This window comes from Vulpes lagopus, chromosome 1, assembly GCF_018345385.1.
Source record: "Vulpes lagopus strain Blue_001 chromosome 1, ASM1834538v1, whole genome shotgun sequence".
Classification (NCBI taxonomy): domain Eukaryota; kingdom Metazoa; phylum Chordata; class Mammalia; order Carnivora; family Canidae; genus Vulpes; species Vulpes lagopus.
In genome coordinates, this window is record NC_054824.1 from 119015267 (window position 1) to 119029402 (window position 14136).

Genomic DNA, 14136 nt, shown 5'->3' on the forward strand with positions numbered 1-14136 from the left:
AACTCTTGGTTCCAGCTCAGGTCATGATTTCATGGATCATGCATGAGATGAAGCCCCATACTGGGCTTCATGCTCTGCAGGGAGTCCACTTAAAGATTCTCTCCCTTTGCCCCTCCCTCCACATGCATGCTCTCTGTCTTTTAAATAAATAAATAAATCTCTTAAAAAAAAAAAAAAAGAAAAGAGGGCAGCCAGGGTGGCTCAGGGGTTTAGCGCCACCTTCAGCACACGGCCTGATCCTAGAGACCCAGGATCGAGTCCCACATCGGGCTCCCTGCATGGGGCCTGCTCCTCCCTTCTGCCTGTGTCTCTGGCTCTCTCTCTCTCTCTCTCTCACATGAATAAATAAATAAAATCTTTAAAAAAAAAAAAAAAGAAAAGAAAATAGGGCGCCTGGGTGGCTCACTTGGTTAAGCATCTGACTTTGGCTCAGGTCATGATCTCAGTCCTGGGAGCACTGGGCTCCCTGCTCAGTAAGGAGCCTGCTTCTCCCTCTCCCTCTACCCTCTATTCATGTGTGTGCGTGCTCTCTCTCTCTCTAATAAAGAAATAAGTAAAATCTTTTTTAAAAAAAGAAAATATAAAACAGTTGTGAGAAATTTTAAGATCTAAATAATGAAGAAGTATATGCCATGCTTATAAACTAGAAGACTCTGTATTTTTTTTATTTTTTCAGGGACAGAGAGAACAGGGGAGGAGGAGGGGGAGAGGGAGAGAATCCCTAGTGGGCTCTATATCCAGCATTGATCCCAATGTGGGGCTCACACAACCTTGAGACCATCACCTGAGCTGAAATCAAGAGTCAGATGTTTAACTGACTGAGCCACTCAGGCACCCCTAGAAAACTCAATATTAAGATGTCCCAATTTGGGTGCTCACTTTGGCAGCACATATACTAAGGATGCCCCAATTTTGAGGTGCCTACATGGCTCAGTCAGTTAAGCATCCAACTCTTGATTTTGGCTCATGTCATAATCTCAGGGCTATGAAATTAAGCCCTGCATCATGCTCCTCAGTAAGTGTGAAACCTTAAGATTCTCTCTCTCTCCCCGCACACCCACCCCCCACTCATGCACACAAGCTCTCTCACAAAATAATAAAATTTTTCAAAATTAAAAAAAAGATGTCCCAATTTGATATATAGTATCAGTGTAATTCTAATCAAAATCCCAGCAGATTCTTTTGTAGAAAATAATAAGCAGAGGGTGGTCCAGGTGGCTCAGCGGTTTAGCACCACCTTCAGCCCGGAGCATGATCCTGGAGACACAGGATCAAGTCCCACGTCAGGCTCCCTGCATGGAGCCTGCTTCTCCCTTTGCCTGTGTCTCTGCCTCTCTCTCTCTCTGTGTCTCTCCTGAATAAATAAGTAAAATCTTTAAAATAATAATAATAATAATAATAATAATAATAATAATAAGCAGAATCTAAAATGTGCAAAGGACATGCAAAGATCTTAAAATAGCCAACAGTTTTGAAAAAGAACAATCAGACTCATACTACTTGATTTCAAGTCTTGAATAATCAAGACAGTGGAGACTGGGGACTGGTATAAAGGTACATATAAAAATCAACAGGAGAACAGAATCCAGAAATACACTTACATGTGCTCACACAACTGAATACTCATAGGAAAAGAAATAAACCTCAATCATTACTTAACAACAAATATAAGAGTCTACTCAAAACAGATGATATACCTAAATATAAAAGCTAAAATTTGTAAAAGTTTTAGAAAACAGAAAGTCTCTTGTGACCTTGACACAAGCAAAGATTTCCTAGATGGGATACAAAGAGTCAAAACCATTAAAGAAACTGATTATACTTCAACAAAATTTAAAACTTCTACTCAACAAAACATATTAAAAAGACTAAAAAACCAAAAACTGAGAGAAAATATCATGGCACATATATCCCACAAAAGACTTGATTCCAGTATATATTCTTTATATGCAATTAAATGCAATTAAGAAAATAATCCAATTAAAAATAGGTACGCCTGGGTCGCCTGGGTGGCTCAGTGGTTAAGCATCTGTCTTCAGTCCACGGTGTGATCCTGGAAAGCTGGGATAGAGTCCCACATCGGGCTCCCTGCATGGAGCCTGCTTCTCCCTCTGCCTCTGCCTGTGTCTCTGCCTCTCTCTCTGTGTCTCTCATGAATAAATAAAATCTTAAAAATAAATAAATAAAAATAAAAATAGGTAAAGACCTGAATCGGTGTTTCACAAAAAGAAGATAAAGAAGTTGCCAATAAGCTCGGAAAAGTGTTCAATATCATCGGTCATCAGATAAATGTAAACTAAAACCACAAGAAAGTATCACCACACACCCCCTAGAATGGCTAAAAGAAAAATGACTAACAACAATCAAATGCTGTGATGGTATAGAACAATTACAACTATCGTATACTGTTCATAAGAATGTAGAATGGCTTAACAACCACTTTGAAAAGTATATTTGGCAGTTTCTTACAAAGTTAAACATATACTTAACCATATGACCCAGCAATTTCACTCACAGGTTATTTACTCAAGAAAAATAAAAACATGCATCTACAAATATGAAGGTTCCCAGCAGTTCTGTTCATAATAATCGAAAAGTAGAAACACAAATATCCATCAACAGATGAACAGATACATACAGACACACACACACACAACCACAAATAAAAGGGACCAAAATTCTACAATGAGCCAAACTACCCAAATATGTAATTGTAGTCTCAAAAAAGAGAGAGAAGGGCACACAATATACATAATAGCTAAAATTTTTCCAAATTTAAGAAAAACTGTAAACAGACAAATCTAAGAAGTTCAAACAGAATAAACACAAAGAAAACCTCTCCAAAACATAGTTAAATTGCTTAAAAGCAACAATGAGAAAAATCTTAAAAGCATCAAGAGAAACAGGATACATTATGTGCAAAGCAACAAAGAATGACAACTATGCAAATCAGAAGACATTTTTCATGTATTGAAAGAAAAAGTATTAATCTAGAATTCTATATCTATCAAAAATGTTTCTCAAAAATAAAGGTGAAATAAAGAGCTTTTCAGAAAAACACAAGCAGAGAAAATTCACAGATATGCTCTGCAAGAAATGTATAAATTCTCTAGGCAAAAGAAAATGTTATCTGGGACTCCTGGGTCACTCAGCAGTTGACCCACTGCCTTCGGTTCAGGGCATGATCCTGGGTCTGGGGATTGAGTCCCACATCAGGCTGGAGTCTGCTTCTCTCTCTGCCTATGTCTCTGCCTCTCTCTCTGTGTCTCTCTCAATAAAGAGACAGACAGAGACAGAGAGGAAAGAAAAAGAAAAAGAAAAAAAAGAAAAAGAAAATGATATCTGATGAAAAATTTATATTTGATCCAAAGGAAGAATCCCAAAAATAGTAATAATGAGTTGCAAACATTTTTAATCTCTTTAAATGACTACGTAAAGCAAAAATAGGAACCTAGTATAAGATTTCTAAGATGTGGAAGTAAACTATACGACAACAGCACCAAGGACCAGGGAAATAGAAGTATACTATTTTAATAATCTTATCCTATACCTGAAGTCATTGTTATTTAAGGCAGAGGATGATAAGTTAAAGATACATAATATAAATCCTAGAGCAGCAGTTCAAAGACATCATCTTAAGACTCTTTATTCCAAGAGTCAGCAAACTTTTCTTATTAAGACCATATAATAAATACTTCAGGCTTTCTGAGCCATATACAGTCCATAAAAAGGAGTTAATAAATGTCAGAGGACCAAAATAATATTGGTATGTTATGAGACCACAACAGAATCAAATTAGAAATAAAGAACAGATATATATTACAAAAAGCCCCAAATAACAATAACAACATAGTTCTAAACAATCCATGGGTCAAAAAAAACAAACAAAAAAATCACAACATAAATAAAATATTTAACTGCATAATAAAAACACAGCATATCAAAACTTGTGGATACAACTACAAATGATTAAAGAGAAAGTAATAATTTTAAGTGTCTACATAAGGAAAGAAAAGTAAAAAAAAAAATCATGATTTAAGTACACACATTAAAAAGCAAGAAAATGAAGCAATTTATACCCAAAGCAGAAAAAGAGGAAATAATTTAGAGTAGGTATCCGTAAAATAGAAAATGGGTAATATATAAAGTCAACAAAGTAAAAAGTTGAAAAGACTAATTGATAAATTCTTTTTTTTTAAGATTTTATTTATTTATTTTTGAGACACACACAGAGAGGCAGAGACACAGGCAGAGGGAGAAGCAGGCTCCATGCAGGGAGCCCGATGCAGGACTTGATCCCAGGACTCCAGGATCACATCCTGGGCTGAAGGCAGATGCCCAACTACTGAGCCACCCAGAGATACCAATAAATTCTTAATAGATAAATACTGACCAAAAACAAAACAAAACACCAAAGACATAACACTATTGGGAATAAAGGGGGGGGGGGGGTGGCGGGAGAACATCAACAAATAAAGGCAACATAAAAAGAATTTTAAAGAGTATCTTGGGGATGCCTTGGTGGCTCAGCAATTGAGCGTCTGCCTTCGGCTCAGAGCGTGATCTTGGAATGCCTCGATTGAGTCCCACATCGGGCTCCCTGCATGGAGCCTGCTTGTCCCTCTGCCTATATCTCTGGCTCTCTCTCTGTCTCTCATGAATAAATAGATAAAATCTTAAAAAAAAATAATAATAATATCTTGGATATTATGAACAATTTTATGCCAATAAATTCAATATATTTAAACAAATTTTCTCAAAAGAGAAAACTCACCAAAACTGACATTAAAAAACAGAAAATCAGGGAAGCCCAGGTGGCTCAGTGGTTTAGCACCACCTTCAGCCCAGAGCATGATCCTGGAGACCCTGGATCGAGTCCCATGTCGGGCTCCCTGCATGGAGCCTGCTTCTCCCTCTACCTGTGTCCCTGCCTCTCTCTCTGTCTCTCTCATGAATAAATAAATAAATACAATCTTTAAAAAAAAAAAACAACAAAATCGGGATGCCTGGGTGGCTCAGCGGTTGAGCATCTGCCTTGGCTCAGGGCATGACCCTGGAGTCCTGGAATCGAGTCCCACATCAGGCTCCATATGAGGAGCCTGCTTCTCTCTCTGCCTGTGTCTCTCCCTTTCTCTGTCTCATGAATAAATAAATAAAATAAAATAAAAATATTTTTAAAAAAATAAAAACATCTAAATACTTTGTATCTATTAAAGAAATTGAATTATCAGTCAAATTCCCATAAAGAAAATCCAGGTCCAGATAAAATTCACTGGTAAATTATTTCAAGTATTTACAGAAATAATACCAATTTTACACAAACTCATTCAGAAAAGAGAGGGTAATATGTCCCCAAATAAAAATACTAATATCCCTCAAGAATATATATACAAATTACCTTTTTTTAAAAAAGGTGAAAATTCAATCTAGCAATACATAAATGAGATAAATAAATCATGACTCAAGGGGATTGTCCCAGTTCTCAAAGTGTTTGTGGACCACTACTGATCTCTGAAATTCTTTCACAGAGTGAACAAGATGAAAACTATTTTCATAATACTAAAATGTGATTGTCCCTTTTTCACTGTGCTGACATCTGCACTAATGGTGGTAAATCACTAGAGGCCAAAAATATTAACAATATTGAACTCTGATAGTAAAGTAATGCTATCAAATGAACTGTTAAAAATTATTAATTTTCTTAAATCTCAACCTTTGAATACATTTCTTTTTGATATTCTGTTGAAATCAACAGAATTTGTAATGAAATAGGAAGCACTCGTTAAAAAAAAAAAAAAGAAAAACTTACTTGTCCTTCAAGATCCTACCAAGATCTCCTTTGGTAGGTATTTGAATAAACTGTGGTACATCCAGAAAATGGACTATATTCAGCACTAAAAAGAACTGAACTACTACTAAAGCCATTTAAAAGAGATGGAGGGGGGCAGCCCGAGTGGCTCAGGGGTTTAGTGCCGCCTTCAGCCCAGGGTGTGATCCTGGAGACCCGGGATCGAGTCCCATGTCAGGCTCCCTGCATGGAGCCTGCTTCTCCCTTTGCCTGTGTCTCTGCCCCCACCCCCTCTCTGTGTCTCTCATGAATAAATAAATAAAATCTTTCAAATAAATAAATAAAAGACATGGGAGAACTTAGATGCATACTAAGTAAAAAAAAGTCAATCAAGGGACACCTGGGTGGCTCAGTGGTTAAACGTCTGTCTTCCGCTCTGGGCGTGATCCCGGATTCCAGGATCTGGTCCCTCATCGGGCTCCCTGTGGGGAACCCACTTCTCCCTTTACCTATGTCTCTGATCTTTCTCTTTTCTCTTCTCTTCTTTCTTTCTTTCTTCTTTCTTTCTTTCTTCTTTTCTTTTCTTCTTTCTTTCTTTCTTTCTTTCTTTCTTTCTTTCTTTCTTTCTTTTTCAAAGATTTTATTTATTTATTCATGGCAGACACAGAGAGAGAGAGGCAGAGACACAGGCAGAGGGAGAAGCAGGCTCCACTCTGATGTGGGACTTGATCCCGGGTCTCCAGGATCACACCCCAGGCTGAAGGCGGCACTAAACCACTGGGCCACCGGGGCTGCCCTCTTTTCTTTTCTTTTCTTTTCTCTTTTCTTTTCGTCTGTCACTCACGAATAAATAAAATCTTTTTAAAAAAATTTTTAAAAAGAAAAGGAAAAAGTCAATCTGAAAAGGACATATACTGTAGGATTTCAATTACATGACATTCTGGAAAGAGGTGAAAACAATGAATACAGTAAAAATATCGATGGTTTTCAGGGGGTTCAAGGGATGAATAAGCAGAGCATACAGAATTTTGGGGCCAATAAGACTCCTCTGTTTGACACTTTAATGGTGAATACATCATTGTATGTCTTCATACATTTGGCCAAACCCACAGAATGTACAATACCAAGAGTGAATCCTAATGTAAACCATGGACTGGTTTACACTGGGCAACAATGATGTGTCAATGTAAGTTCATCAATTATAACAAATGTGCCATCCTGGTAGGGGATGCTGGCAATGGAGGAGGCTCTGCATGTGTGGGGTAGAGGATATATAGGAAAGCTCTGTTTCTTCCACTCAGTTTTTGCTGTGATCCTAAAACTGTTCTGAAAAACAAAGTCTATGGGGCCCTGGGTGGCTCAGTTGGGTAAGCATCTGCCTTGGGCTCAGGTCATGAACCCAGAGTCCTTAGATTTAGTTCTACAAGGGGCTCCCTGCTCTGAGGGGAGTCCTGCTTTTCCCTCTCCCTCTGCTACTCGTGCTCTCATTTACTCACTCTCTCAAATAAATAAAATCTTAAAAAAAAAAGTCTCTTAAAAAACTATCAGTGGGGCACCTGGGTAGCTCAGTCAAACTGTCCAACTCTTGATTTCGGCCCAGGTCATGATCTCAGGATGGTGAGACTGAGACGTGCGTCAGGCTCCTGCTGGGCAGAGTCTGCTTAAGATTCTCTCTCTTTCTCTCTCCTCTCTGCCCCTACCCCCATCCCTCTAAAAAAAAAAAGTGTGTGTGTGTGTGTGTGTGTGTGTGTGTATCTATAGAAATAACACATCTGCATACCAAAGTATGATCATTTTCTTCAGGATAAGCTTGTGTAAATGTCTGAGTTGCAAAATGGACTAGTTGCTTTTTCAATGACTATTATCTTTACTTAAAACTACTACAAATTATGGGTTTTACACTCAAATATTTGGCCAACATTTTCTCAAAAATAAATGGAGTCTGCTGCCTTAAGAAAAACAACTGACTATATATAGTTAATTGCCAATGACAAAATTAGAGCTTTCAAGTGAAAATTAGCATTTTATATCTGTCATTATGTACTTGTTATCTTTCAAGTTACAAATAGATTTTCATGTACAAAGGTCACTGATGTGATTTCTACCACAAACTAACCAATAATAAGCTATTATATGTTGAGTTTGAGTGTACTATGAAAGAAGAATGTTTACAATTTTATCCAAAAAGATGTATCCCATTCCCAACTATTTAACTGTGTGAAGGCAGATTTCTTATATGTACCTGAACTAAAACAGCGTATTACAACAGATTGAATGCAAAGACAAATATGAGACTTCAAATATCTTCTTTAATAGAAGCTAGGTTTTCAAGAGATTTGTGAAAATACAGAACACTGCCAGTCCTTCACAATATTTTTTGGAAAACATTTAAAAATATAAAATTAACATGTAACAGGTTTGTCATTGTTATTTCTAAATAAATAGGTTTTTTTAAATTCCAGTTTTAATTTCTAATAGGATAAATATCAATAGATATAACATATAGATGAAACTCTTCAGGGTTTAAAAATAGTAATCTTTAGGAATATAAATGGGCCTGCAAAAACCAAAAAACTTGAGAGCTGCACATCCCAGGAATACAATGTTTAACAATTAAAAATTAATGAGACTGGGACACCTGGGTGGCTCAGCAGTTAAGCGTCTGCCTTTGGCTTAGGGCGTGATCCTGGAGTCCCAGGATCGAGTTCCACATCGGGCTTCCTGCACAGAGCCTGCTTCTCCCTCTATCTACGTCTCTGCCTCTCTCTCTGTGTGTGTGTGTGTCTCATGAATAAATAAAATCTTTAAAAAAAAAATTGAGACTAACCAGATTATCAGAATAAAGTAAGAAAATCATACGATCTTCTTAATAAAATTCAACTTCCATTCATAATTTAAAAGGTCTTAGTGAACAAGCTAGGATAAGACAAAGATGCCCATTCTCACCACTTTCTATTCAACACTATATTAGAAGTTCTAGCCCAGGGAATTAAGGCAATAAAAAGAAACAGAAGTCATAAAGATTGAAAAGGAAGAAGAAAAATTCCTCTAAAATCTGCAAATGCAAATAACAAGATCATGTACATAAAAAATGCCCAATGGAATCTAAAAAATAACTAATGAAACTATTAAGTGAATTTAGCAAGGTCACAAGATGAAAAACTACATGTTTATAATCTACCCATAAACACTGGAAAACAAATTTTTTTTAAAATACTATTTTCAACAGCCTGAAATCTTAAGTTCAGAGAATCTAACAAAAACCACAGAGATCCTACACTAAGAAGCTACAAAACCCAGCTAAGAGAAATCAAGACCTAAATAGAGTACATCATATTTAAGGATTTTAATACTCAATACTGTTAAGATGCCCATTTTCCGCAAACTAACCAAACAATACAATCTCATAATTCCAGGAGTCCATTTGTAAAAACTGACAGACTTATTCTGAAGTTATAAGGAAATGCAAAGGAGCTAAAACAGCTACAATATTCTTGCAGAAGTTGGAGAACCTATACTATGTTATTTGAAGACTTACTATAAAGCTTTAATAACTAAGACCATGGGTACCAGCATAAGTTATAATCAAATATATCAATGAAATAGGAGTCCAAAAATAAACCTACATATAATGGATTTTCAAGAAAGACTCCAAAGTAAGTCAATGGGAAAAGGAAAGTATTTTCATAGATACCAATGAAACAACTGGATACATATATGGAAAAAAAAAAAGCATTTGGAATGCATTTGTGTGTAATAATTAAGAAACTGAATTATAGGGCGCCTAGGTGGCTCAGTTAGCATCTGCCTTTGGCTCAAGTTGTGATCCCAGGGTCCTGGGATCAAGCCCCACATTGGGGTCCCTGCTCAGTGGAGGGCCTGCTTCTCCCTCTCCTGCTCCCCCTGCTTGTGCTGTCAGATAAATAAAATGCTAAAAAAAAAGAAAAAAAGAATGAAACTGAATTGTAACAAGGGCTCTTATAATAATACTTACATTTTTTATTTTGAGGTTTCCCCAATCATCATCCTGTTTTAAAAACAAATGAAAAACATTTAACTCCTGTATAATTTGAATATATTCTAATAATCAACTAATTTTAAACTACTCCAAAACAGAATAAATTTTTTCTGGAGGCAGATTTTACTTAAGATTACTATAATCAAAAGTATTTTTTCAAATGGAGTCTTAAAGCCGGTAGGTCTAACAAAAGCCTAAACTACAAAAGACAATCTAAAAGACAACTTGACAGTACCAAAAAGACTAAAAAACACCTGAATGATGACAGATACTAACTTTTTGCATATTTGTTACATGTATGGAACCAGCAAAGCTAATAATCAGCTTATGTGACAGGAATGAAGAGTAACCTGTGAAATAGGTCTACATAATTAGAATTATATAATTTATTGTCCAAAGCAGGAGATTCTTGAGAATGAAAGTGCTATTAAAAATTATACTAGGACTACCAGAGGCAAACTAACCCTTAATAACTTTTCTTAAGTCCACAAACGTTTTTCAAGTCTTAAATTTCATATTAAGCAATTAAATACTTTTTCAATTGTTTCAATTGAAACAATTTTTAATGTCATGATTAGCCCACAGGTATCTTGGAATACTGCAGCTAAGCTCTCTCCCTTCACAGGATGTCATTTCCATATTATTCCTTCCTTTATATAGATGATGCCAGGCACCCAATATCCTCCTCTTTGGTGGTGCCACTAATTATTTCTTTGGACATGCTGCTTCAAAGTGCAACAGTAACTTCCTAAATGTCCTTCTCAGTTTAAGGGCCATTACTACTAATTGTAAGAAATGATAACTATATATGCTCACTAAGATCACTTACTTATCTGAGGGTACACAAAAATGAAAATTGAACCGAGATCTGCTTGATTTGTATATTGCATGCTCTTCTGGTGCCTTGCTATAGGTTACCTAAATCTCTGATGCTAAGCTTTCTCATTTATGAAATCATAGAATATATTTACTCTCCTCATTTTAAGAATACATACAATTGGGAATTAATGAAAATAAAAGTCTGGCACAGATTATTCATTAAGTGATAGCTACTTAGTAGTCAGTTTCATTTAATTACCATCTTTCTGTAATTCTCCATAGTACACCACCAATATACAGCTCATCACAAACTGGGCTATCAAGTTTCGAATGACTGAACACTCATATTGCACCTTGGAGGGGAAATAATGTGTTCTTTACCAACATCAGTTTTACTGCCCCGCTGAGGGGCAACCAAGCCATATCTCTAAAGCTAACAACTGCTCTTTGGCATTTCATATCTAACTCTTGAGGATAATATTTTTTAAAACTATACTTCCACCATATTACAAACAACAATAATACTTGCATCTTTTTGTGGCCTGTCACCAATGATGCCAGTAAGCTTAGATTCCTACCTGTAGTTGATGTGACCATTCCATGGAACTAAAGGAATGTTCTCTCTTTTTAAACAAAAATTTTTTCTCCCACTTCCAAACAGGTTTTAAACAGTGATTATTCCTAAACAATAGCTTTTTTTTAATGCACAGAATATTAAACAGGCTAAAAGAAAAAATTAACAGTTTTCCAGTATTCCAGAGCCAGTGCTTTGGTAAAGATGTTGAAATATTTTGAATTTCAATATTCAAATGCATGTAAAGAAATACCTGTTATAGTCTTTTTTTTTATAGTCTTTTTTTTTTTTAATCTACCATATTGTTCCATGTTTTAACAGAATATTTTCTTCACTCCATAAAAGAAAACTACTAAGGAGATAGATAGATAGATTTTTGTATTAATCTAAACAAAATAAAATACTTTTAACACACAGGAAAAAATTCCAAACAGAGACAAATGGAAAGTTCCTTACTCTTTTGACGCCTAGGAATATTCACTGGATACAATGCATTTTAAAATGAAAATTTTAATGATGCTCTTATAATACAGTGTTTTGAAATGGCTACAATGTTCCTTCCTACACTAACATGAATAAGAAAGTTATAAACTCAGACTATCTACTCTAGCCAAATAAAAAAATATCTCAACTGACACACTTTTTGGTGTTTGTTTCCACTAATTATATAGTAGTATATAATAAAAATTTGGACTACATTTTACCTTCAATGTTCCTCCTTTCACCATAACTTTCTGTCTGGCCGGTTGGACTCCAGTCAGTGCAAAAAGCTGAGCCTTAAACACCATTGGAGGTTCATCAGTGTTCAATTCTACACCTTCAAATTTTTCCTTTCCCCATTTCACGGTAACTGCAAGCAAAACCATAATTTTTTTCATTTATTAAAATAAAAAAACTTCAGACTTAGAAGATCCCTAGGGACCCATTATTTTGGCTTTCAAGAACTAGCTTATGCCATTCCTCTTTACATGCTCAAAATGCTTACCTAATCAGGACTAACTCGAACATAGAAGGTCCTCAATAAAATTTAATTCCATCTAATCCAGCTTATTTGATAAATAAAACTAAGCTTTATGAGATGATTGATTTACTAGTCACAAAACTAGTTAGTAAACATTCAAGTGTTCTGAATCCTACTCTAATAATCTCAACAAAATATCACTTTGGAATATTTCCCAGAATAAGGTTCACAGACTTCAAAATGTGTTTAAATAAATAATTATTAAAATCAGTACTTAGTGCGGGAATAGAAAGACTAAAGAAGTTAGAAAGATAACTTGAAAAAATAAAAAAATTCTTGGAAAAATAAAGCATACTTAAAACAGGTTAAAGAATACAGATTCTGGATTATAAGAAGAATGGTTCCATGGGAAAATTGAAAGGTTTTGGTTCCTGAGCAAGAGGCAGTCAAATATTAAGAATCTAAAGATACAACTAAATCATTAAAAAACACAGAAATCCTACATCAGTCATTTGGATGGCTATTTAAAAAAAAAAAAAAAAAAAAGAGGGGATCCCTGGGTGGCTCAGTGGTTTGGCGCCTGCCTTTGGCCCAGGGCGCGATCCTGGCCCAGGGCGCGATCCTGGGGACCCGGAGTCGAGTCCCGCATCGGGTTCCCGGCATGGAACCTGCTTCTTCCTCTGCCTGTGTCTCTGCCTCTCTCTCTTTCTCTCTCTCTATCATGAATAAATAAATAAATAAATCTTAAAAAAAAAAAAAAAGGCAAGAAGAAAATACCAAGTACTGGTGAAGATGGAGAAAAACTGGAACCCTTGAGCATTCCTTACGGGAATATGAAACAGCACAGCCACTGTGGAAAAAAGTATGGTGGTTCCTCAAAAAATTAAACTTACCATATGACTCAAAAATTCCATTTCTAAGTATACATTCAAAAGTGTTAAGCAGGGTCTCAAATATTTGTATACCCATGTTCATAGTGCATTACTCACAAGAGCCTAAAAGATGTGAGCGACCCAAGTTGTCCATCAACAGATAAACGGGTGAACAAAATGTGGTTCAGACATAAAATGGATCTTATTCAGCCTTAAAAAGTAACAAAATTCTTATACATGCTATACAACATAGATGAACCTTGGAGACATTATGCTAACCAAAATAAGCCAGATACAAAAAGACAAATTTTATTATTCCCCTTATGTAAGGTACCTACAGTAGTCAAATTCATAGAGACAGAAAGTGGAATGGTGGTTGTCAGGAGGCTGGGGGGAAGAGGATATGGAGAGTTATTGTTTTATGGGTACACAATTTCAGTGCAGGAACATGAACAAGTTCTGCAGGTGAATGCTGATGATGGTCACACAACAATATGAATGTACTTAATACCAAAAAATATAATTTTAAAATGCTTAAAATAGTACATTTCTGTTACGTATATTTTACCATATAATTAAAATTTCAATCGGCATCATAAAATAGCTAACTTTTGAAATCCATAAAAATAAGTAAATACAATATACATAGCTCGTTTCCACTGAAAACTTCGTATCTACTCAAATGAGAATCTCACAATTAGCTGTTTTCCTAATAACATCAAAATATGAAAAACTAATCCTTATTCCAAATCTCAATTCCTTCACTAGTTCAATTATTGTATTTAGCACTCATTAAGCCCAGAACAAGCTCTAGGAAAACTCTATGAACTTAGATTCTAATAAGAGAGGAAAGGGGCAGAAAAGGTCAAAATAATTAACAATACAATATAAATATTATAAATGCCATAGGATCACAGTGGAATGCTTCATGAGCGAAGGATTCCCTGGAAGAAGTGGTAACTTTGGGTTCTAATTATCAACATTGAGTTGAGTCTTAAAAAAAAAAAGAAAAATTTTAGCCACTTAAAATATAAGCATATCTGAAAAAGATAAGAAAAACATCAAAAGCATAAAACTGCATTATGTGTTCTGAGATTTGAGTAA

At 35.6% G+C, this 14136-nt stretch overlaps 1 protein-coding gene across 2 annotated transcripts in view; it reads right to left on the reverse strand.

The window, feature by feature from the left end:
* USP14 (ubiquitin specific peptidase 14) overlaps nucleotides 1-14136 on the reverse strand; it is a 43905-nt gene that overhangs the window by 27570 nt on the left and 2199 nt on the right. For both annotated transcript variants that reach the window (XM_041751481.1, XM_041751405.1), the window contains exons 2-3: nucleotides 11904-12049; nucleotides 9783-9815 (exon numbers count right to left, since the gene is read on the reverse strand). In XM_041751481.1, the coding sequence (XP_041607415.1) occupies nucleotides 9783-9815; nucleotides 11904-12049 (179 nt within the window). The remainder of the gene's footprint in view (nucleotides 1-9782; nucleotides 9816-11903; nucleotides 12050-14136) is intronic.